General features: G+C 43.1%; 1 protein-coding gene across 2 annotated transcripts; it reads left to right on the top strand.

Moving 5' to 3' along the window:
• Positions 1-16,106: 16,106 nt before the first annotated feature.
• On the top strand, positions 16,107-22,809 carry lhx2b (LIM homeobox 2b). Of its 2 annotated transcripts, none has more exons than XM_028996112.1 (5): positions 16,107-17,151; positions 18,284-18,486; positions 19,263-19,636; positions 21,483-21,688; positions 22,175-22,809. In XM_028996112.1, the coding sequence occupies exons 1-5, from the start codon at positions 16,948-16,950 to the stop codon at positions 22,463-22,465; spliced, it is 1,278 nt and encodes a 425-aa protein (XP_028851945.1). In that variant the 5' UTR covers positions 16,107-16,947; the 3' UTR covers positions 22,466-22,809. The 2 variants fall into 2 exon arrangements, with proteins under 2 accessions (XP_028851945.1, XP_028851946.1); XM_028996113.1 differs by lacking the exon at positions 16,107-17,151 and adding an exon at positions 17,888-18,158.
• Positions 22,810-25,249: the final 2,440 nt, after the last annotated feature.

Here is a 25,249-nt window from a genome sequence, read left to right as displayed (position 1 = left end):
TTTCATGGTTCTGTCTCCGGTGACAGCCTCTGGCACTCTGTATCCCTCTCATGTGACTGTACAACACATCCAACGCAAGCTGCAAACCCGTTGTCCAACAGACCACAACAGAGTCTCATGGGAATTTCTGTCTGCCCTTGGGTTGTTACAGGACGAGCTCTGCGCAATATTTATATTTCACCAATGAGAAGAGAAATGTCTAAAAGAACTAGATTATGCCACTAACTAGACTATGCCAAATCACCCCTACGTTTAGTGTGGAAATAATCCATTAACGACAGAAATGACCAGGCTGGAACCAGGCAGAACAAGATCTCCTCTTTTGTTCCTGCTCTCCCCTTTAGGGAGTTGAGTTTACCACAAGCGCCCTAGGGTTGCTGAAAGCAGGTCAAGCTTCTACATATATAGATTTTTTATGACAGTATCGAAAGCAAAATGCCTATTGCGTATAAACAGAACAAAAAAGTTCAGTTGAGTTGTTCACCCAACAAACAAATCGTGGAGATATTTTTTTCTGCTAAAACAAAACAAAGTGGATGCAACGTGCTATTCAGAAATTAAGCGCTCAACCCCATGATTTGCCCGCCGATCATTTTGGCTAAGAAACCTTGAAATTCCAAGACTCAAGACATTTAGGACAAACTCTGAGGCCAAAATTTGGGGGAAGGCCCTTTTTTTTATTCCAGTTTGACTGTGCCAACAGTGCACAAAGTAAGGTCCATAAAGACATGGTTGAATGTGTTTGGTTGGGGAAAAATTGACTGCATCATCCTGACCTCAACCCCACTGAAAATGCCTGGGATGAGGCAAGATTTCGAGCCAGGTCTTCTCGTCCAACGTCAGTGCCTGAACTCATAAATGCTGTACAGAACGAATAGGCACAAATTCCCAGTGAAACACTCCAAAGTCTTCTGAAAAGCCTTCCAAGAAGAATGGAAGCTGTTGTCAATAAGCAAAGCATCTGCTACAAAGCTACAAAGGGGAGGACCAACTCCATACCGGGAAAATGTGGCCCAGAGTCAGAGTGATCATTTCAGTAAAACATATGCCCAGGATATGCTCTCCAAAGTAAGCTTATTGTTCAGAAAAAGCTTTCATTTGGCACTTGGCCTGTGGTCAGTTTTTTGTGAAGGATCTAGAACAACTGTGTCTCTTGGGTGGGTTGACCAAGTCTCATTATTAACATTATCATTCAGATTATTAACAAATCACTCAGTTCTGAAACTAAATGACACTTGACAGCTGTGTTCGTTTCTCGAGCATTTTTTGGAGGATCATTTATTAAATTATTCAGATTTAAATGCTGTGGAGTATTAAACCGCTAAATGAAAATATGCTTCACATACAGGAGCCTCACTGTCACAACAGTGATTTCGAATCTTGAAACCTTTGCTCTGGCTGCCACAGAGTGTCTCAGGCATCTGCTTTCACCCGAGCCAAACATGCACTGCGTGCGGCATCGGTCTCTGTCGGGGATGAGCACCCCATTTCCTGAGGGATTCCGAGCGCAGTCCCTTCACTTCCAGGTGGTCGCTTGGGAAGAGATTGAGTCATCCGGGAGTTAGCATGATTAATTATCACAGATCTGCCAGGATAGTTCAAAGCTTGATATTTAAATATGGTTGGAAGCCTGGGATACTTTGTTTCGCCTTTGGATTAAGGTGTTTCATCTTTTCACTCCTGCCAGTCAGATCTGGCAATAAGGCAGGAATTGCCAACCATTTTCCTCGAGGGTGCAAAATTTTTGGGATAATATCATATCACAATGAAGCAATTAAAGAATCTAAACCAGGTGAAAGAAATCCCTGGTCAACTAGATCTTTAAATGGATTTTATTTGGCACAGAAGAAAGAGACACAGCAGACTCTCCTGCAGAAAGTCTGCCAACATCTATGCATCACAATCACAATCACTCAGACCTAAATTTTCATTAAACAGTAATCATTTAACCATGAATATGGTATACATGTGTATACATGCAAAGAAGTGTGTCTGTGTGTGTGTATGTGAGGGAGAGAGAGAGAGAGAGAGAGAGAGAAGTTAGGAAAGTGAGGAAAGCGCTGCAGGCTTTGCTCTTGGCTAATGAAGATTCAACCTGAGCAGAATGGAAAAGTTACATAGATGTAGTTACATGCGCGTAAAGCATGGATTCATATTAAAGACACATAATGCTATTTTGACCCCATGTTGCCCACTACTGTTCAGTGGCTGTGGATTTGTTCTGAATGATGATATAGATGATAAGAGGGCTAGAAATAATAGGTATCCAATTGTTACTTTTTAGTTTTGACTGTAAATATCAGTCAAATAAGACAGACCAATGCAAAAAATAGCGGGGAGTTGTGGTGGGTGTCTCACACAAATTTGAACTCCACTCTTAAAAGGACGTTGCCCCTGAAGTCCCCCTGAAGAGTCCTCCGGAAGGATATTTCCTTCCAACCCTTCCACAAGTCTTACTCACATGTTAAACTCAGATGAATCATTCTCTCTTATTCTATATACTAAATACCAAAATGACACATTATGCAATGCATCAAGAAAATAACCAATACATTTCAAAAATTGAGAAAGATATATGTAGAATGTACAATATCTGAAGTGTCTGAAACCACTCGTATTTCAGGCTCAGGTCATTGGGAGTAATGTAGAGTTGGTGCTCAGAAACATTGTGGTTGAATGATGGGTTTACTGAGTAGGAACATACACAGAGTAAAAAAAGTACATTTACTTAAACACTTATGTAAGTGTACATTTGACAACAGCATTTTTTTAAAAAAGGGAATGTTTACTTTTACATCAAAAAGTTCACATAAAGTTTATATTTGCATTACATTTCAAATGTGTTCATTGTACTTTTGACTCCACTACTGCTTTTTTTTTGCTGTCCTTCAGTCTGAAGATGGTAAAAGGTCAATTGATAAACACTTAATTGAGCCAAAAAGAAAAATTGGGTTAAATTTTTGGTAACCTCCTTATGTTTATTATACTGTAGTTTGTGTTCACTATGCTTTGCCAAAATGTTATGGTTCTTTTTAACTGTGATATTTGAATTGGTCCTGTTTATGTGAAAAATAAATGTTACATGCCACAGTGCAATTATTAGGTTTCAACATCGAGTCAAAAATGTTCTGAAATTAAATTATGGCAACAATACAACGGTGCTAAGTTGAGCGGATAGGTAATAATTAAACTGAGCGATCTGACCGAGAGTAGTGTTCCATGTTCCACACACACACAGGCCACGCACCTCAGAAGGGCATCTGGTCTGACCAGTGTTTTAATGTTGATTGGCTCACCTGTCACCCATATCCCCCTTCACCTCCCGTTAAAGCCCTGCTTCCTTGCTCCCGTCTCATGGAGCTGAACTCCGACCATTAACCACTTCCTATGAGACGGTGGTAAAAAAGAAAAAAAAAAAACACAGCACATTATGCTCCTGCCAGCACAAGGAAAGTTCCGCGCCCTTGAAGTCCAACTTGCAGGGGGAAAAAGTCACACTAATTGATGGCGGGCCTAATTCAAATGAGCCGATAATGAAAATTGGACTATAAAGAGCAAGGTAACCTGTGTTCGGGCTAAACTTCTAACCTTTCAATCGCCCGGCGGAGCACTTTGATGTTCTTGACTCTTTTCATCAGCTTCCTTTCTGGATATGAAAAAGCCATTTTGAAGTACAAAGGCGAGCGAGCACATTTGTAATTTGTCGACTGTTCGGGAACAAATGGACGTTGCAAAACCACTTTGCCCCCAAATCTGAATACAACTGCATGCGAGAGGTGGTGGTAAGGACAGGGCGAGGGAGAGGGTGGATGGGTGTAGGGGATTGGAAACGAAACAGAGTTTGAGGCTGAACGAAATTGCAGAATCTTGCGGGCCTGGAACTCCATCTTGCCTCTCCCAATGTTAACTCCTTTCCCATAGGTTCTGAATTTAAATGTGTGTGTGTGTGTGTGTGTAAGAGAGTAAGAGGGTGTGCAGGGGTGAGTAAGCAGGGGGTAGAGAAGGGGAAGAAAGGTCCAAATCCTTGACTGTGAAAACTGTCGCACTGGGGGAGTCTGTGCCGGCCCTGTTTGCCTAATAACCTTGAGTCTTGTAAAATGTGAATGAGGAGACCGCAGGAGCATATAATTTAACACCCATGAGGCAGGGGAGATGAGTGAGAATTGAAAAAGAGCGCTCCTCCGCCGAGGTTATTCCCTCGCTTTCACACCAGTCGGGGGGGGTAGCGGGGCTGCTGGGAACAAGGTGGCACGGTATCAGACAACCGCACAATACAGTCACGTCCACTGAAACCGTACATGAAAGCTACACACACACAGACACACACTCACACAAGATCCAATTTGAGCATCTTCACTCCAGCCACACATTCCAAGTGCATCAAGACCAAAGAGACAAACTCCCTATATGTGAAGTCCGTTTTAAAATGACACATATTTTTTTTAATAAAAAGTGCAATAACATGCAACAATGCATCTATAATGTCAAAGATGATGCTTTACAAACATCTCTATAAGCATCTAGTAGAGTTGCTATTTTAGTAATTGTAGTTAAGTCATGTAAAAGGACAGTGTGAACAGATGTTTTGATAGTTCAATACATATATTCAATTCTGACTTTTGACGTTGGTCTTGCTGCACTTTTTAAATATGATTTAGCAAAATTTCAAATGTTCAAAAGTTTGAACATTTTCAGGTTTTCCATTTGTGTGCTTTCTGATTCCTGGACAGTGCCCTGCATCTGTATAGCTGTGCATTTTTAAATACTGTTTCTTATAAAATTAATATGTGAAAGATCTAAGCACTAACAATTGACTGAGAGGTGGCTGGAAAAGAAAGGCAGCAGTTTAAATGAAGTGCTGAAGCAGCTTTAACGATCACCTTCGCTGCCTTAATGATTTCAAAATAGGCAGCCATCAATAACGAAATCTGCATTTTTCAAACATATCACCCCCCCTCCCTTCCTTTCCCGAACTGAAAAAGGAAACTTCAATATCTTTTTGATCTTGCTCTATTTTAATTGTGCCCTGCATAAAGGTATAAACAGACATCTTTCAGTCCACGGTTAATAAGATTCTTGTGGGTGGAGGTGGTGGTGGGGATTGTGGGGGGCTGGAGGGGGGTGTTACACGCGGAACTGGGTAGAGCTCTCAGAGGAGAACACTGCTGTAATTATGAAAGGAACAAAGCGCTGGAGACTAAAAACACATGAAAGAGAGGAAAACATACAGCCCAATCAAGTTGTGCAGAAAACACACACACACACATACACACGCATGCACCTCAAGGTTTTGGCATGGCTTGGTTTAAATTTGGTGTTTGTGTTCAGTGTGGATAGGTGAATAGAAACAGAAAATTAACTCTTTTTTTTTTTTTTTAAGCAAAAGCGCCAGACTGTGATAATGACGAATGTCATTTGTGGATGAATACTTTATTATATATAATTTAATGACATTTGAAAAAAAAAAAATTTTTTTTTTGAATAACAGCGGTTAATTAGGATGCTCCACGATAGCGATCTGTGTTTATTTCAATACATAATAAGAGTGACATGCCTTCACGCCGCTGGCTGAAATGTCGCTTTGCACAAAGCTGTTATCCTGGCCTTTTGTTCACCTTAAACTACCTCGGTACCACATATCGTCTAAAGGATGCTACAAAGGAAGTGTGTGAAAAAAGAAGCAAGGCAATGTCCCCACACACTGCTCCCCGGGCACCTTTCATGGCTGCCCACTGCTCACCAAGGTGATGGGTTAAAAGTGGAGGACACATTTCATTGTGTGCACCGTGTGCTGCAGTGTATCAAAATGACAATCACTTCACTTTTACTTAAAATGCAGCAAGAACCACAACTGATTTGACAAACTCAAATTTGCACAAATGCATTTTGAAAGCTTAATTATCTATCAGTTATCATTTAACTAACTGTAAATTAGTCAAGGAACAATTAGTCAAGTGAGAATTAATCCCAGCATGACATGAGAAAGTCCTAAAGAGTGAAGGAAGGAGTTAACTTGATCAGTATGACAAATAACATTTCCGAAATTTCCACTGATATTTAATTAAGTAATTAATCAAATTTGTCTTTTTGACTTTTTTTGTGAGCTTGTTGGTCCGTGCAGTAACAGCCCAAGCTGCCATGAATCCAGCGTTCCACTAAAAACACAACTGTCTTTCTTAGAATTAAATTAGTCATGAAACACAGCTCGGTTTTCCACCGTGGCCTTTAGGTGCATTTGTTTAGCCTCAAATAATCTAATATATTCTGTGTCAGAAGGAGGGATCAGCTGTATCATCGTAGGCCTTCGGGATCGCTCAGCGGGCATCGCAAATCACATGTTTTATTATTAGCGTTTTTGGAAATGTGTGTGTTTGTACGAGATGAACACTCTTCTGCTTCTCTGTTCTTCAGTGTCTGTTTATTGAGGAACATCAGAAAACATCTTCGCTTGTCTGCAAGGACTTGAAACGGCTCACTGGGGACCGCCGCCGACTGACGCTCCCTGACAATAGAAATCTGCGGCGCGTGGAGACGCTGCTTTTTAATGCCTCCCATGTGTACTACAAGAACCCAGAGAAAAAAACGGAGACTTTCAAGGAACGCCGGAGGACCTCTGCTGAATCTGCTCCGCGTGCCCTTTAAAGACAAGTGAACGCGAACTCAACCAACTCCCGACTCCATCTTAACAAACTTGCCAAATTGCGCGTGTGATCTTAAAAAAAAGCAAAACAAAACGCATTATTCACAAAACATGACATCGCAAAGGCACACCTCTCTTTACCCCCCCGCGGTGAGTACAGTGTCTTCACAACGTGGCATCTGTCAGTCAAACCGCTGCACACAGGAAACCCAACCATCCGCGGGAGACGCTCTTTGTGAAGCAATTCTGGGACTTTCGTGCTCCTTATTTGTTGGGTTAAAGGTTAAATTGCTGACCCCCCCCCCCCCCCCCCCCCACACCTCGTGCACTCATACACACTCTTCCCCCTCTCTGCGGCAAAAGCTTGCCCCCCCCCCTCCCCAACCTCCCCGTATTTACATGGATTACAATCCTTTCACTCCGAACAAAAGAAACTGGTTCACAGTCAAAGGCCTCGAAGCGGCCTACACTGCCGGAATGGGCACGTTATTCACCGCCAGACAATGGCCATATTGTGGTGATCTGAAAAAGCGGAGGGAGGGAGGCGGAAAAAGAAAATAAAAGGGGTGGAAAAAAGCTCCCCTTCGCCATGGCAAAGTCCTGCGCTTGTGCCACTGAGCTGGGAGGGCGAAGCCCCATCCGACGTCCCCACAAGAGCAAACAAAGCCTGCCCACTGTGAACTAGATGAAGATGTCAAAAGCTTTTAGGCAGGGGGGGTGAGACGGGGTTTAGGGGATAAACCAACAAAACCTGTGAAAGGGCCTTTTTCTAGCAATGATGGGTAAATCCCGCTAAGTCTACATTTCCACGTCAGCTTTACTTTCTCCGACGACGGTACCACAAAACTCTCCCTGCTCAGTGAAACGATTCGGAACAGATATGAGTTGCTGTTAAAGAACGCAGGGTTTCGCTGCTACGGGACGGGCTGCAGTAACGGCTGAAATGGAGGAACGCCCCACTTCTCTCCAGGAAAATAAAAGGATCCCTCACAATGTGTATAAGAGAGAAATAAATTGGACCTGCAAAATCAGAACTATGTGTTAGAATCCGTGCAACCTGACAGAAAACAGACTCCAGGCTACTTTGCAGACAGGGTTGCTAATTGATAACGAAAATTGCATCATGTTGCATGTGACAGCATGAACACCATCTCAGAACGGCATTTTATTATCACACAACAGTGCTATAGAAATGTATGAAGTAAAAAGTAATTAGAACCCAAATTAGAGTCATTTCTGATTGGCTCCAATTTTGGCATGCACAGCATTTGAGCCTCATCTGAAAAATCTGAAAAATGCTTTAAAGTATTTCAATAGGTTTTACTCACTACTGCTACAATACAGACATTCATTTCATTTCTTTTCTTTTTGCAATCTAAGACTTTTTTTTGGCAAAATACATCTGAAGAGTAGACATATAATAGATCTAAATATGATACTTTGATACCATAATACATTTTTAATTGAGCTTGTCATCAGTGTTGCCAGATATCTGCATTTCTTGTGTGTAGGTAGAAACGTTTTTTTTTACTGCTTTTAGTTTCATAAATGAAATTGTGCATTCATTCACTGTATAGTTTTCAGCATAAAAACAAGATTTAGTTTACTTAGTTTTGCTTCTTTCTCAAAATGTAGTTTTGAAGGGGGGTGCCTTGTATGTGGGGTCATCTTATATTTAGGTCAACGTGACACTATATCTGAATGGACGATTGACCTAGCAGTAGAATTATCCTTATTGTTAAGAAAAAAGGCTTTTTCTCTCCCATACAGAGTGCTAAAGTGACATGTTAGACGTTAATTAGCGCTTCCTCCAGTTCTGGGGGGGTTCAGATGAACTGAAAACTGGTAGGTCAGCGCTTCTGCTGCACTTCGGGGTCACATAGGAAGAGACCACGCTGTTTCAAGTGTCCAACAGCAACGCATGTGAATCCCAGTCCGGCGCGCTCTCATCCCATGCAGCTCCAACCGCGACCTCTAATCATGCTGACGGCCGAAACCAGCAAGATTTCCTCTTTTTATGTACTGATGTCCAGGTCTAGATCCAGGAAGTCTGTTAACTGATGCCATTCCAGGTTTCACTACTGGTTTTCCACTCCTTCCCGGAAAAAATTACATTAGTTGGTGCAGGAAGTATTTAAAACGTTTGAGTCTCCGGCCTCATTCAGGGAGTATCGTATAAAAGAGGCCAGTGTGGAAACCGCAGCCCTTTCAGATGCAAATGCTCACACCATTTCACCGACTCTGATTAACTCCCTGTGAGTTAATAGTTGCCCCGTTAACAAAGATTGATCCTCCCATTCACCTCCACAGCACATGTAGAGGGAGAAGAAAAAGACGGGGGAGAACTTTACAGTACAGCCCCTTCAGGATATAATACGGCCGTGGTGTTCGTGGATTAATCCACCGAGCAGATGCTGGAAAGAACCCACTGCTCTTACAAGGAGAAACACAGAGGAGAAAAAAGGGGGGCGGTGAAAACAAATGACCTACCTTGTTTTGCATTCATCTATTTTTTTTTCAGAAGCTCTGCGATTAGTGAAGGGTCTCTACAAACACCCTGCAACACAATGAGAACAACCAAATGCTCAGGCCCATCCTGAATCCAGGAGGACAGTAAGATTAGTGATATACTTCTCTCCGGTCTCTTCCAGGGTCCCTGTGCGTGACAGTATGGTGACATGGAGGAGGGATGTGTAAACGTGTAAATGATGGATGATGTTACTGTTGGATGAAGTGAAGTGATTGTCATTGTGAGACACTGCAGCACAGCACACGGAGACACCGTTTAATTAACCATGGCACCTGGACAAGGACACCAGAATCTGTTTTGTGCACAGCATAACACACTTGTTTGGAAAACATCTTAGCCTTGTACATCACCAAGTTTTAAAGTGAGATACAGTTCCATGACCAAAGGTGAAACACGTGACTGTTCCATGACCAAAGGTGAAACATGTGGAGTGTACACATTTCTTCCCTCTACACCATCACGAGCAGTGGGAGCAGTGTGTGGGGATGGTGCTTTGCTCAGTGGCACCTCAGTGGCACCTTGCCGGTTCGAAATTCAAACCGGCAACCTTCTGATTACAGGGAGCGCTATGCCACCACTGCCCCTGGATCTCAGAAGTCCCTCCAAAAATAAGACACGTGGAAAGACAGATAATACATACATAGTAGAAACAGTTTCAAGCTGACATGAAAGATCCCATCTATCACGGGAGATGCAATCACACAACATACACGTCCATCCTTCTGCTCAGCGATTCAGATGCTCGCTTCTGCACTGGTGGTCGTACAATGCTTCTGAGAGGTGGTGATTACATACACAACTCGGCAGTGTTGTGCACAAATACAAAGAATGGCTGTCATTTTGGTGAACGGTGAACGTAACAAATCACTTCCTGGCAGCCCCTTTCTCAATATGCATGGTACATCTGCTGAAGCCATTACAGACAAAACTGTCACCTATTTATTTCAAACAATAATGAACAAACATGAAATAGCTATAATTCTGGTGCAGGTTTTTAAAGGGATTTTTTTATTAAAAAAACTAATTATTTGTACGAATCAAAATTTGTATGAAACTAGTTCTTTTTCAGTGTGGCCTGGGACAGCACTGCTGACCAGACATTATATTACGATCACCCACCTAATTATGAGCAGGCTCCCCCTTCTTTTGCCACCAAAACAGGCTGTGAAGGCACGAACTCTGCTAGAACATTGAAATTGAAGTGATTGTCATTGTGAAACACTGCAGCACAGCACACAGTGACACAACTAAACGTGTTCTCTGCTTTTAACCATCACCCTTGGTGAGCAGTGAGCTGCAATGACAGGTGCTCACTGCTCACATAGGATGTAAAAAAAAAGAGAATGAGATTCATTATACCGGGGAACTTTGTCCACCATTATACCAGACCACCATGGCTTTGTGGTCCGGTTATGATGCTCATGTTGTGCTCAGGCTATGCACCCTGACTGGTCTCTCCTGCCCATTCTCAGTACCTGTCCATTGCCACACATGAACTTCCCTTCAGGACAAAACATTCATTTGACGTCACCTATTTCCCACCCACGGTGCTACTGTTATGACATAATCATCGACTTTCACTTCAGCTGTTATAATATTATGGCTAATCGGTTTTTAATTTTTCCATATTAATAAGAAAAACAATAACACTTAAAATGCAGTACGCATGATCCAAGAAGGTCTCTGCAAAGACAAAATATTTAATTGATATTTCCATATTGGATACATTCGTACTAATATTAGTAATATCATGACATAAAACCACTGTTACCACCCATTCCTTCCCTATATTATGTATCATGATGATGTGCCACAAAGTGTGAAAAAGGATCCCGGAGCGCATGTGTACCAATAAAAAGTGAAATTAAGATTTATTTTTGTTTTATTAATGAGACCCTGTTTCTCAGTCTTTTTGTTTTGACTACAAGCACTCTGTCAATGCATCATTTATGGCGAGATTTCAACGCATGAGGTAATCAGATGCAACAATTTCCACCGTCTGCAGGGAGGGCAACTCCAGGCATCCTTTCACCTAGAAAGCTGGAGTTAATACCACTCAAACTCCCTCAAGTTGGCGCCAGAATCTTGCCCTGCTTAACTTTGTTAAACTAGAGTATGAACATGACTTAAACAATATTTTATCAAATGAAATGTATAAACAATGAGCACTTAAACTTTTTAACACAAGAGGTCAGACCTTTTATCACGGAAAGTGATGACGAACATGAACAATTTTAAAACACACCAAATTATTATTTTTTAAATACCAAAAATTGTATGTGTATGAAATAAGTAGGGCTGTTCATTCTTTTTTTAACCAGCCCCATGTCAATACAGAAAGATTAAGAAACTATTAAAAACAGATGCAAGTTACACTGAACATGAATATGGAAAAGCAGTTAAACATGGTTAAATAGGAACATATTTAAAATGCATAACATTATGAATAAAAAGACAAATGTCCATTTGTCCCTCACCGTCTGTCCGTCTCTAACACTCACACACATGCCAAGGTCCTCTCTGCTCTCAGGTTCAGACAGAAGGGCGATATGGTAGTTGTTACATGTTTCCGTTCTGACACCTCATCGGAAAAGTTTGATTCTGAGGGATTCTGTGAAGGGGTCAAAGGGCATGTCTTGAAGCTATTAGTAGGTTAAAGTTTTGGATGCAGCGCTGAGGCACCAGACTCTTTTAAGTAGCCTGAAGGGTAATGCTCAGTGCGTCTCTGCCGATAACACCCAGCAGATGTGTGTTTGGCTGAAAGATTAGGGAACAGGCGTGGCGTTGGCTTATTTCCTCTAGCAAGCTAATTCACTACAAATTATGTGTGTGGATGTGTAAAGGGTTACCTGGGTTTTACTTTTCTCATCACTCCCAGTAGCCCCGATTGCTCGTTTTACATCAGGGGACTAGGTGTGGCCCTCTACATTGGCAAAATTAGCCCAGCTAGCATGTTATGATGATGCAGCGCCCGATGGCCTGTCAGTAGAAAGGGGTGCTGCACCTGCTGGATAAGTGTCGTGTAGCGATGCGCTGGCAAAAGAGCTACTTTAGTGGTGGGAAAATCATAAGGGGCCCAAATATGTCCCTGCAGTGAATCAAATATGGAAAATATGGATGAAACAAATTACTAGTCAAAAGTTTGGACACACCTACTGTGGAGACTAAGATGGGGGCCATTATGAAGAGTCCAATGCAAGAAACATATTTAGTATTTTTTGTATCAGGAGAAAGTGACAAATGTTTGATGATTCTTTTTATTCGCCTCTTTTTACCTTCATGGCTGCTTCATTTATCATTGTCATCAAAAGCCGCTACACGAGACACTCATTAGCATGGTGAACGTTAAGAAAGTGTTCAGCATAAACCTTCAGGACGTTGTTTTGCCTGTTTTTTATTCATTACATAACCTCTGGTGTTATTTCATGGTCCGGTGTCTTCAGTTTTGCTCTGTAATGTCAAAACTGCAAGACCCATAAATGAGTAGGATGACTGGTAGTGTATTTCACAGTTTTTGGGGGGAACTGATGTTGATCCAGTGAGGGAAAAACCGCTCTGTCGTCAGCAGTCATTAATTATAAGAACTATAAGAGCAAGGCTTTTGATTTTGCGTGCAGTATGACCTTCATCATCAACACCATCATCATCGCTGTACTCCTTCAGAGGGGGCAGCTGCAGCACTTGACTCTGCCGGAGAGCATCACGGAGCCGGCCAACTTTCACCCACGCTGTCAGTCATCTTGTGCCGCTCCTTCCGCATGACGGCGCGCGTCTCGTCCTGCTTGAAGTTCTTCGCCGCGCAGGAGAGCATCACGGGAGTTAACCTGATTATACCGGAGCTCCGCAGCCCGCACCACCCTCGCCCTGACGTTTCTATCAGCGCCTGATCGGCAGACGGCTAAACGAGCGGCGGGTCGATCGGTGCGCTTTGATCCCCAACAAAACGGCAACGTGGACGCGCAGATGGAGGTCAGGGCGCGCGGACGCACCGCTCCAGGCTGCGCGCGCCCGTTTAATGCCCCGCCAGGTACAGGACCTATATATATATATATATATATATATATATATATTTATTATGGCAAGCCAAAAAGGAAATAAACAATATATATAATACACGTGGAACTGGAAATATGGAATGAAAGTCTGAATATATGGAATGAGAATATATTTTCTTTCAAAATCGCAAAGCCCCGTTTACAGCAATCACCGGCCATAACGCGATGATGTGTGGTATAAAACTTTGGGTGTGGCGTTTATGGGTCATGTGTCATTGTGTGTACTGACAACACAGACAACGACGCAACTCACGCTGTACTAATTAGAAACGTTTGCTGTTAATGACCAGCAGGGCGCGTGCACCTCCATTCCCCTGGGAGTCAGAATAGATTCACCCCATATCACACACACACACACACACACACACACACACACACATACATCCCATCTATAAGCCAAAACAGCATGTTTATGATGATGTAAAATATACTCAGACATTGAGCAGAGAGAAAAGTAGTGAAATCGTTTTATTATAGAGGCGGGATGGTGAAACCGGGCCATACGTTTATTTGGCGGCGGGTCCTAGCGTCCCGTTATTTTATTATTTTTTTCTTATACAATATCATATTTCATACACGCCTGCAGATACCCCCAGCAACACAATGTTTAATGTATAAGGCCGCATTATTCCAGATAGAGCGCTCGGATTATAAATATGCATGTATTCAATTAAGCGTATTACACAGGCCTTCATTTGCATAAGGATTTGGGAGCTTAACGCGCGTCTTCGTATTTGTGCTATAAAACTTTAATATAAACCGGGGCCAAACAGCGCCTCAGGTATTACGGATACGACGATTTCTGCTTCCGTTAATACGCATTCTTTAAAAACAAAGATAAATGAATAAATACTAATAACTAATAATAAAATACATTTTCCTCTTCTTCATTCGGAGTGTTTGAAAAGCGATGAAATGAATCGGGATGCCAAACCAGAACTTTTCGGCAGTTCACAAAAAAATACAGCATATAATAATTTCAATATTGAAATTTCTACGCAGTGTAGCATTTAGTTAAATATCTGAAGCCTCGCGATTATTATTTTATTTTCCAGTAAGGTCGACGTATTAATTTCATTTGCAGCGGACTTCTAGTTTAATTTGTGTAGTGAACATTCGACACAGTAAAGTATTTGCTTTGTAGATTTGTATAGGAAGGCGCACCCCAACAATTACGGGGCTAATTGCGACGTGTCGTCACGTGACGTCCGGTAAACAGCTGATCTGCTGTCAGTCGCAGCTCCGAAACGAGGCGGCCAATCAGGGCCGACTTCAGAGACGCCTCGGTCGTCATGACAATCGGTGCGCTGTTTCTTGTTGTGACAGTTTTGCGTGGAAAGCGGGTTAATTAGCTAGCTAGTTAATGTTGGGGAAATGACAAAACCTCGCTGGACAGAACTAGTTCACAGCGTCCCATAAATCCAACGTACTGACATTTTTATGGTTAATATGGAAAATGTCAACAAGAGAAGAGACGACATCCAAAAAAAAAAAAAAAAATACAATTCTAAATCAAAAATTTCCTCAATTTCTATCCATATTTAATCCTCCACCAAAAAAAATAATTAATACATGTTGCCAAAGCAACTTATTTTAACATAACACGTTGAAATACATATTTAATTGGACTATTTGTTAGTTTAATGAATGAGTGTGGTTTGCTTAATGGACGTAATAAAAACGCGCCCCCAATTAAATGGGGAACGATGACATCACGTGGGTCTGAAGCGCGTAATAGCCGATCCGGCGTCAGATTCAGTTTCCCTGAAACGGTTTACAGCCTTCGGGCGCTTTAATCTGGAAATCGTTTTCACTGGATGGCTTCGCGAAGGTCTCCTTATGTTCGCAAAATTAATACTCCCGACCAATTAAGATCAGAGCGCTAATTAGGTCAGTGTAAAGTGGAAACGGTATGAGAATGGAGTGAGTGTGCGGGGCGGGGTGGGGTGGGGTGGGGTGGGGGGTAATTAGGCAGATCTGACATTTTACGAAGCCAGATATGATGTGGCGGACAAGACTTTCTCTTGATTAACACGTCACCGGAAAATAGAGAGGAAGGAGAAAACTTTTGTGAAATGAGAAGGGGAAAAGGAACGGGCGACAATAAAATATTGTGCGTTGCCTTCTCAAGCTGGCCTGCATCTGAAGCTAAAAACATTCGATCTCACGTCGTAATTAATATGAAACGATACATAAATACAGAAAAAATGGTAAGAATAATTGTATGCCCCCAAGTTTTTCTATAGGGCAAGATTGCGATATCATAAATATGAGACGTACGTGTAGTGAATCGGATTTAAATAATAAAGTATAACAAAGATATCTGCTGCGTTGTTTTACTTTTACTTTTTTTACTTGGTTCTTGTGAGTCTGTTAGGATTTCTTTTCTCATTTGAAACCTCTCATAAAACACACACACACACACACACACACACACTCACATTTACATGCCATATCCGAATTTCTGTTGATTAATATTTAACATCTGAAAAGGCACGTGGTCGGACGGTGGGCATCTTGCTTTTTATGCGTGATGATGTCAGAACGTTTAAACACACCAGGAAGCGCGCGCTCAGAGATTATTCGGCGTGTGTGTGTGTGTGTGTGTGTGTGTGAGAGAGAGAGAGAGAGAGAGGCTGGATCCCCTGGTACCGAGCACGTCTGGATCCTTTTGTCGGGCTCTTTGGTTGCGGCTGTCCTGCGCTGTGAAGCCACAGGCAGCGTGTCTGGTGAGAAGCAGATGGTTCGGGGAAAGTTGGCCGGAAACGGATCAGGAAGCGAATAACATTTAAATCACACTCACACACACACAAATCTACACCATCTACAGCACAAACCCAGCCACCAGCAGAACTCTCACCCAGAGTCGGGCGGCATGGCCGTCCGGCGCTTTAAACCCGCGCGCCGCGCAGCCAATAAGCGGCGGCCGTGGCGCGTGACGTCACGCTCCCGGTAGAAAAGGCGCGAGCTGAGCGCGGGCTTGTGGAGACGGTGGAGACTAGATAGAGACCGAGCCGCCGCGCCGTGCCACGCCACTCCACGCCACGCCACGCCGTCCTTACGCTGGGGGGATTTATCACGGGCGCAGGTCCGACTGTCGTCCAGGAAAAAAGAACGATCTACCAGAGGGACAGCAACTGAACTTTATTCCATTTTTTATGCAAAAAGAAATGATGAGATAAAAAATGCTTTCCACCTGAGAGCAGAGACACTGTTTTACCATCCAGCACGCACCAACGTGGACATTTTTAAATAATTTTTAGTTTTTTTTTTTTTTGTATTTTCCCTCTCGAGGAAATGAGGACGTCTGAAAGAACTGAGAAAAAATCGTAATTTTTTTTCCTCCCCATCAAGCCGGAACTATTATTGACATATATATATATATATATTTGAAATATCATTATTATAATGATACGAGGACTGATTTCGCTCCCCGTTTGCGTTACCTGCATGATTCGTAACGAATAGAGACGAAAAAAAAACATTCCGAATTCGTTGACAAATGTCTTCCAGAAATGCGCTAACTGCAAAATCACCGGGAAGACAGAGGAGGGAGGTCGAGTGTCAGACGCTTGTTGGGTTCGCCGGTACGTTCTCGAGGTTCTCCACTGGAATTTTAGAACCGTAGGGTACAGCAGAACCCACCCGGCCTCGCCCCCACCCACCCCGACATTTTTCTTTCTTTTTTCGTCATTTTTATTTCCCCTCCGAATCGCCCGTTCATGGGGCTGGGTTTGCGTCTCACGGAAATCTTGGCTTACAGATCAGAAGGGAGCTCGGGCCATCTGCCCGCGTCCTCGGCCGCGATGCTGTTCCACGGCCTCCCCGGCGGCGACATGCACGGGGTGATGGAGGAGATGGAGCGCCGGGGCAAGAGCGACTCGGCGGCGATCAGCTCGGCCATCGACATGGGCGAAACCGAGACGGTAGGCGAGGCGACGAACGAGGGACGAATTCGGATGGTGTAGAGTCATCGGCGTTAATTACACTCAGATCTTTATTCAAGTGCGACCCAGTTATGCTTAAATACATCCGATCGATTTTGAGGATTTTGTAATGAAATGTCACACCTTTGCAGCGTTCAATATTTTATAGGCCTCAATAATAATAATAATAAATACTTATTATTATTACTATTATTCTATATTATTTAATTACAATATATAATATAAATTATAGACTATTAAATCGAGCATTGGTTATTTAAAAAAAAGAGGAACTGAGATGTTCTTAAGACCGTTTTCTTTCTTTACAGTAAACTTCTACGACGTGTAACGTTTGTTCGCGCATTTCGTATTTTTACACTTCAGCTTTCTTAAAAAAAAAAAAAACTTTAAACCGTGTATTAAATTGTGTCTGAATATTTGACATGGTCGTCCATTATTCGCGTGTGTGATTGTGCGCGCGCTCGCGTGCAGGCCACATGCGTGCTCGCGCGCGCGTGCACGTGATAGCTTTATGGTGTGTGTGTGTGTGCACGCTATAAAACACTTAATTTCCTAAATCGAATTTAAACGTGTGTCGCTATCGTTCGGAATCAGATCAGTATCTCGTTCCTCCATCTCGGAACTCGGTTTTTCTTCCTTGTGTTCTTGTACTGATGCGGGTTCCACTTGCCGTCGTTTCGCTTTTTAATCAACTTGGAAAAGACCCGAAACCCGAAACACGCTCGGCCTAATTTCGCTCTTAATTTAGATAGTAAAATTATGCTTCAATTTTGCTTCAGAATTATGCTTTTTCAATTGAATTAAACTGGAAAGTGTGTGAGCGCGTGACTGGTGTGCACACACGCCGAGGTGTCCCCTGATTTAGTGGTTAAGAGTTCAAATAATGCACACACACACACACACACACACACACACACACGCAGAACAGGATCTCCAGTAGAAGAAAAGTATTTCTGCGGACTTCACGCGTTCTGGGGATGTTCTAGGTGCGCCTGCGCGGTACATTTTTATTCTTTTTTTTTTTAGCTGAAATTGTCCTAACTTGCTGAATTAAAATGTGGAGCTGGTTTGTTGAATCGGCTTGTGTGTGTGCGTGTGCGTGTGCGTGCAGAACATGCCCTCCATCAGCGGCGACCGGGTGGCCCTGTGCGCGGGCTGCGGCGGGAAGATCTCGGACCGCTACTACCTGCTGGCGGTGGACAAGCAGTGGCACATGCGCTGCCTGAAGTGCTGCGAGTGCAAGCTGAACCTGGAGTCCGAGCTGACGTGCTTCAGCAAGGACGGCAGCATCTACTGCAAGGAGGACTACTACCGGTAAGGCCGCCATCAGAGCGATTCGCGTTCGTTCAAATGGGAATAGTTAGTGGGCGTGGTCGTTGTGTTTGGATCGACCTTTAACCTTTAATTTTTTTTTCTATACACGCGATTCGTTTTTTTTTTTTTTTGACGCAACAATTTATACATAATGTTATTAAGATGTGAATATAACCTTTAAAAAATCGAATTAACTACTCGCAGCGCGCTTGCACATTGCATTGTGGGATTGTCGAGGTGGGCGTGTCTTTCTCCACAATGCGTTAAATTCGCCGTTTACAATCAGTAACGCTGTAAAATCTGACACGTTGGGAACGTTCAATAGTTTTTTTTTATGCGATTGCATTTAATTTTTAAAATTATTTTCTTATTCTGATTCATCATATAAAAGTTCAACAAAACAATTATTTTGATTCAGTTACATTTTTTTCTTATTTTAAAAAGATCTTAATTGGATCAAGGTTCAAACCTATTAATTATTATCATTAACCCATTTCTACTTTGTTCAATAATTTTTACATAAGAATAAATATGAATAGTAACAAATATCAGCATTTAGACGACCCTGCTAATCCCATAATCCACTGCAACTGCGTCTACTTAAAACGAAAGTTTTTAGCATCAATATTTCGAGTCTTTCGAAACAAATAATTGATTAAAGGGGGAGTTGGTAGAATTTCGTTTTGTCCTTTTTTAAGTAAACAACATTGGACGTTGAAATGTGACGGAGTCGTGACGTCACGGCCCGCTGACGCGCGTCTCCCCTCTCTCGGAAGGCGCTTCTCGGTGCAGCGGTGCGCGCGGTGCCACCTGGGCATCTCCGCCTCGGAGATGGTGATGCGGGCCCGGGACCTGGTCTACCACCTCAGCTGCTTCACCTGCGCCACCTGCAGCAAGATGCTCACCACCGGCGACCACTTCGGCATGAAGGACAGCCTGGTGTACTGCCGCGCCCACTTCGAGAGCCTGGTCCACGGGGACTACCAGGGACACTTCAACCACTCGGACGCGGCGCCGGGCAAAGGCCTGGGCTCCGGGGGCCCGCTGGGACTGTCCCCGTACTATAACGGGGTCAACACCGTGCAGAAGGGCAGGCCCCGGAAGCGGAAAAGCCCCGGGCCGGGCGCAGACCTGGCGGCCTACAACGCAGGTAGGCAGCTTCATCATCATCATCATCATCATTAATATTATTATTATTATTATTATTATTATTAACCACCCAAGATATAGACCTACGCTGATTGCGCGCGGCCATATATGGATAATGACTGTTTTGGCCGAAAAGGTGACATCATTTTTACGACGTTGTCGTGGATTCGTTCGTACTCTGTTGTAACGCCAACACGGTGATGAGATGGAAAACACGAGCACACACGGGTAGAGCACGTCGCGTGTATTAAATGGCAGAGGAGCGAAGTTAACGGGACCACATAAACCATGAACAACATAGCAATATGAGAATTGATGGTTGACAAATCAACCCGCTTTGAGATTTCTGTTATTATTATTATTAGAATGAATTTGGTGGATGGTTGCATTAAGTCTGCAGAAAGTGGAGATCTTCTTTCGGACCAGCAGGCCTCAGTGGTCACAGAGGGTCAGTCGTGAGAAAGCTGGACGATTACAGGGACTGACAAGGGGAAAATGGATTAGATGCTTGTGTTCCTAAAGCAGAGAGAGAGAGAGAAAGAGAGATTAGAGAGACCGTGAGAGAAATTTAATTTATTTTTTTCTCTCAAAATGTTATTTATTATTGCAACTTTATTGAAGTTTTATAAATGCTTTTATCCTAAAAGACAACTATTATCAGATGAATAAAGACAATATTAAAACTCCTTTTTCCAGTATGGAAAGTTGCTTGTGTTTTGTAGGAGTGTCCTTTGATAATTTAGAGTTTTGAGCTGGCCTGACGCGGACGGAGGTCGCTGGTGCCCCCCACCGGTTCCAACATGACACGTGTGTCCCACAGGGGACATGGGGGGTGGTGCAAAAAATGCTATTTATTTCACATACTTCACCAGACTTGTTCAATTTTTTTTCACAGACTTTAACATTTAATATAAGCAAAATAAAAGCAAGGAAGTGTGTGTGTGTGTGTGTGTGTGTGTGTGTGTGAGGAGAACGCGGTGTGTATGTCAGTAGCCGTGACGGCGACGTGAGGAAACATTTGTTCTGCGTGTCTGGCGTTGTAAGCATTAAAGGTTAATTATGTGAAGTGTTGGTCTGACGATATTTAGTGGTGTTTTTTTTTCCTTCTTCAGTGACTAATATTTGCTGTCACCGAAAACATCAGAACTGTTATGCGTCTAGTAACACTTAATCATCTGCCAAGGACTGCAGTAGGGGAAATATGTACAGTAGGCTATGTTTCCTGGAGAGTCGTTTTTTGTCTCCCACTCTCTCTCTGTCTCTCTCTCTCTCTGTCTCTCTCTCATTTTTTTATTAAATACAATTTTTTTCTTTATTTCACACTAGTAAATATTTATTGCTTGTCTCAAGATCACACAAGTACAGATTCACAAAAACAGCTTGGCCCATAGATGGGTTCAAGTTGAACCCCTCAGTGGTGTAAAAATTAATCTGTCTATCTGCCTGTCTGTCTGTCTGTCTGTCTGTCTGTACAGGCATGTTACTATGGGCTCTAATTGGCGTCATGTCATGTTATCTTCATTCTGCTTTTCTCAGACAGGGTCATTTTAAATGATGTGATGGAAAAGTGTACAGTGTTTTTCCTAGCACATGCAAACTCATAAATGGTGTTGAATAATGATTTGTCATTAGATTAGTGAACTCAGAATATATAGATATAAATGTTATTAGCGTTATGTCATCTACACAGTGTTCTGTGTATGTGTGTGTGTGTGTGTGTGTGTGTGTATATATATATATATATATATATAAAAGAATCTGACAATAGAACAGCAGATTCATGCTGACAGACTGACGTGAACATCTTTCTTCTTTTTACTTCCACGATTCGCCTCTTCCAACAACAGCGCTGAGCTGCAACGAAAACGATGGGGACCCCATGGACCGGGACTCGCAGTACAGCTCCAGCCAGAAGACGAAGCGCATGAGGACGTCGTTCAAGCACCACCAGCTGAGGACCATGAAGTCCTACTTCGCCATCAACCACAACCCGGACGCCAAGGACCTGAAGCAGCTGGCGCAGAAAACCGGCCTCACCAAACGCGTGCTGCAGGTTCGAATCTCGCCACCTTCCCACTCTCGTGCACCATGAACCATCTTTTCCAAATACATACATGACTCTCAATAAAAATTTAGCTCCCAACAATTGTTTTGTTCAATTAAAACAGTCAGCAAGTTGTAATTCAAATAACAATAAAAAAAAGCAGAAAGTCTGAATTTACTATGATCGCTTGAACGTGTGTCACATCAGATATGTACTGGAGAACGGGGAGAATAAAATTCTTGACATGACAGGCGAATTATCTTGGGTACTGAAGAGAAGAAAGCAACGATAACTAAATAAAAAAATCTCCCGGCTCTAATTACCGTTTCGTGGAAAACAAAGCTGCCGTTTTGCCATGATGAAGGCTTTTCTTTTGCCTCGTTTGTCATTCAGCTTTAAACATTCCCTCTGCTCGCTCTTCCTCGCTCTCCTCCTCCTCCTCCTCCTTCTCTGTGATGCACATTGACGCTTGATGTGATTCGTGTCGGCACACAGGTTTGGTTCCAGAATGCCCGGGCCAAGTTCAGGCGGAACCTGCTGCGCCAGGAGAACACCGGAGCGGACAAGGCGTCCGACGGCTCGACCCTGCAAGGGAGCACCCCCTCTGGCCCCGCCTCCGAAATCTCCAACGCCTCCATGAGCCCCTCCAGCACCCCCACCACCCTCACAGACCTGACCAACCCCACCATGCCCACGGTCACCTCCGTCCTCACCTCCGTGTCCGGCAGCATGGATGTGCACGAGTGCCGGAGTCCCTCACAGACCACCCTGACCAGCCTGTTCTGATGGCAGCACCAGAGAAGAGACCTGAACGTTAGAGGGCGGCCGCATCTAGGAAGGCGAGACCCCCAACCGGCGGCGGCCCTGCCGGGGGACGCCGGCGCCGCGACTGCGATCGCGAACACAGACCTGCACAAAGCACCCAACAGCCTGAGGTCATGCAGCACCGAGAACAAAACACTGAATTCATTCACGTGTCTCTGTCCCACGGATGACGTTCCGAAAGCCACGGAGGTCGTGAAGCAAGACGAAGGAAAGCCAGAAACTCTGAGCCCGCTCTAGATTATCACAGCACGAGACGGACAAGACTTCTTCACATAATGTTGATATTTTATTTTTGGTCTGGCCGGGGGGGGGGGGTTGGTGGCTTTTTTTTTATTTCCCCGCCATGTTTACAGAACATTGGGGTGGGTGGGGTTGGGGTCATCGCTTCAGCTCATTATTTATTTGACTGTGCAGGGGTCCGTGTGAGGATAGCGGCGGGCGCGGTGGTGCCGGGCGCAGCGCGACCTGAGACTGGACTGTCTTGTGCCTTATTCTGTATTTCAGCGACAAGGATCCCCACTGTATTCATGAGTGTTTCCTCTCACCCTCATTACGGAACGCATACGGAACGCGGATGCTGGCACCAGCAGGGCGTACAGCAGCGAAGGGTTTAAATGAGCTTCGTGTGTTTGTGAGTGTGTGTACGCGTGAGTGTGTGTGCATGCGTTTCTATGGTTCTGTGCTCTGTAGGACCCATCACCATCCACGATTCATTTTAAATCTGAAATGACATACATGCATGCACTCTTACACACACTCACACAAATACAAATAATTGTGGCAATAAAAGGGCAGTCTTACAGCATTTTCAAGGTCATCAGTAATGCTTGTGTACCAACAAAAGCTGAATAAAATGAGATTATCATTATAATAACACTCACCCCTAAAATGTGATTTAACTATGAAAAAAGGGAAGAGCACACTCTCATCTCAACGTCTTACCTCACTAAATAAATCACTGGATATTGTTACACTACGGAGCTGGACAAAAACACACACACAGACACACACACACACACACACACACACACAGACAAACTTTCTAGAAAGGAATAAAATGCACTGAAATCAACTGCAACGACTGCATCTTAAAGGCACAGTGGTGTAGCATGATCACGATGGTGTAAATGATGGTCCATCATGTTGTAAACTCGTATAGATCTATTGAGAAAGAAAAAAAAAAACACTAAATGTGGGGATACTTTATCATATTAAATGCTGATGTATGGATATTTGTTTTTTTTTTTTACTGATTTAATTTTGCATTGTGCGTAATTTTTTCTGTTGGAAACGGATGAAATGTTTCCAAGGTTACCAGAGGCTGCTGGTTGGGGGAAAAAATGCTGTATAGTTTGACTAATGTTGTGAAGTTTTTATGCGCACTCTTCACAGTCAGCCCCTTTGATGTTATTCTTCAGTTCTGTAAAAGAATTATATAAAAAGAAAAGTCTTACAGGAATCTGCTGTCTTGTTCAATCATTTGCATGGTGCAAAAAAAAAAAATAATGTTTCATCTTCTGGCTGTAATGGGATAGTGCAAAAAAAAAAAAAAAAATCTCCTTCTTAAATCAGAACATGTCCGCTGATGATGATCTTGTGTGTCTTTTTTTTGTTGTTGTTAAATGTTGGAAGAACCATCAACAGTATCACTGAATGTGCAGTGAAGGTCACTCAGTCTGCTTAAACATGCAACGTTGCAGCAGATCAAGATCAAGGAATCGGGCAGCCGCACTCACAACTGTGCGTGGTGTATTCAGATAAATCAGCATTCTTGCTGTGTGGCCTGTCCCCTTCTCGCCAGGGCGGAAATATTTACGAAATATTTACCACAGCCAGCTGTGAAGAATGTTTAATAAAGATGCCAAGTCATGAAGATAATAAGAATTTTTTTAAAAAGCAGGAGCTGATTGCCATGCCTGGCAGCTTTCCCAAACCGGAATAACGGAGGGAAGCGTTCCTCTGCAGGTGGCGCACATTAATTTCCCTTAGGTCACCGTCATTCCAGCTGAACTCAGTCGCAGAGGTATGATGGGTTTCCATTATTAAAATAGCTCAAATGAGGTGGTTCACAGTTCATTTTGTGTGTGCTGTGTGTGGGTGTTGATTAGCTTGCACTGCTTTTTTTTTTGCCTGTTTATTTATTGTTATTCACGCATTCTTAGTGCTCGGATGAAGATTCAAAAATTGATGTATTATGTGAGGTTTTTTTTTATACAGTTACCGTTTTTTTGCTGATTATAGCGTGAACCCACTGATTTTGCATGACTAAAAGTTCTCCAAACACAAAAATGTACATATCTAAAAAACGAATGCACCCATTGGTTCAAACTGAAGCAGTTCTTTAATGCCATCTCAGATGAAATTAAGATGGTTTGGGAGGATTTCTGATATCTGGAAATTCTCTGGTGTAGGACACAATAAATCGGATATGAAAGTGGTATGTGTGTGGTATGTAATATGTGAACAGTGACCAATAATTTCATAATTACTTCATATGATTATATATGCGTAAACAAATGATTATGTGCAAACCAAGGAAGAATGCAGTCTTCACTGAGGAAAAACAAATAAAAAAAAAGGACCCATTATCAAAAGGTTGCCGGTTCAATGCCAGAACTGCCAAGATGCCCATCCCCGTCCCCACACACTGCTCCCCAGGCGCCTGTCATGGTCGCCCACTGTTCACCAAGTGTGAGGGGTCAAAAGCAGAAGACACATTTTATTGTGTGCACAGTAGGCTGTGCT

Source organism: Denticeps clupeoides, chromosome 11 (assembly GCF_900700375.1).
Source record: "Denticeps clupeoides chromosome 11, fDenClu1.1, whole genome shotgun sequence".
Taxonomy (NCBI): domain Eukaryota; kingdom Metazoa; phylum Chordata; class Actinopteri; order Clupeiformes; family Denticipitidae; genus Denticeps; species Denticeps clupeoides.
The sequence above is the reverse complement of the archived record's forward strand: the minus strand, read 5'-3'. Positions and strand labels throughout refer to the sequence as shown.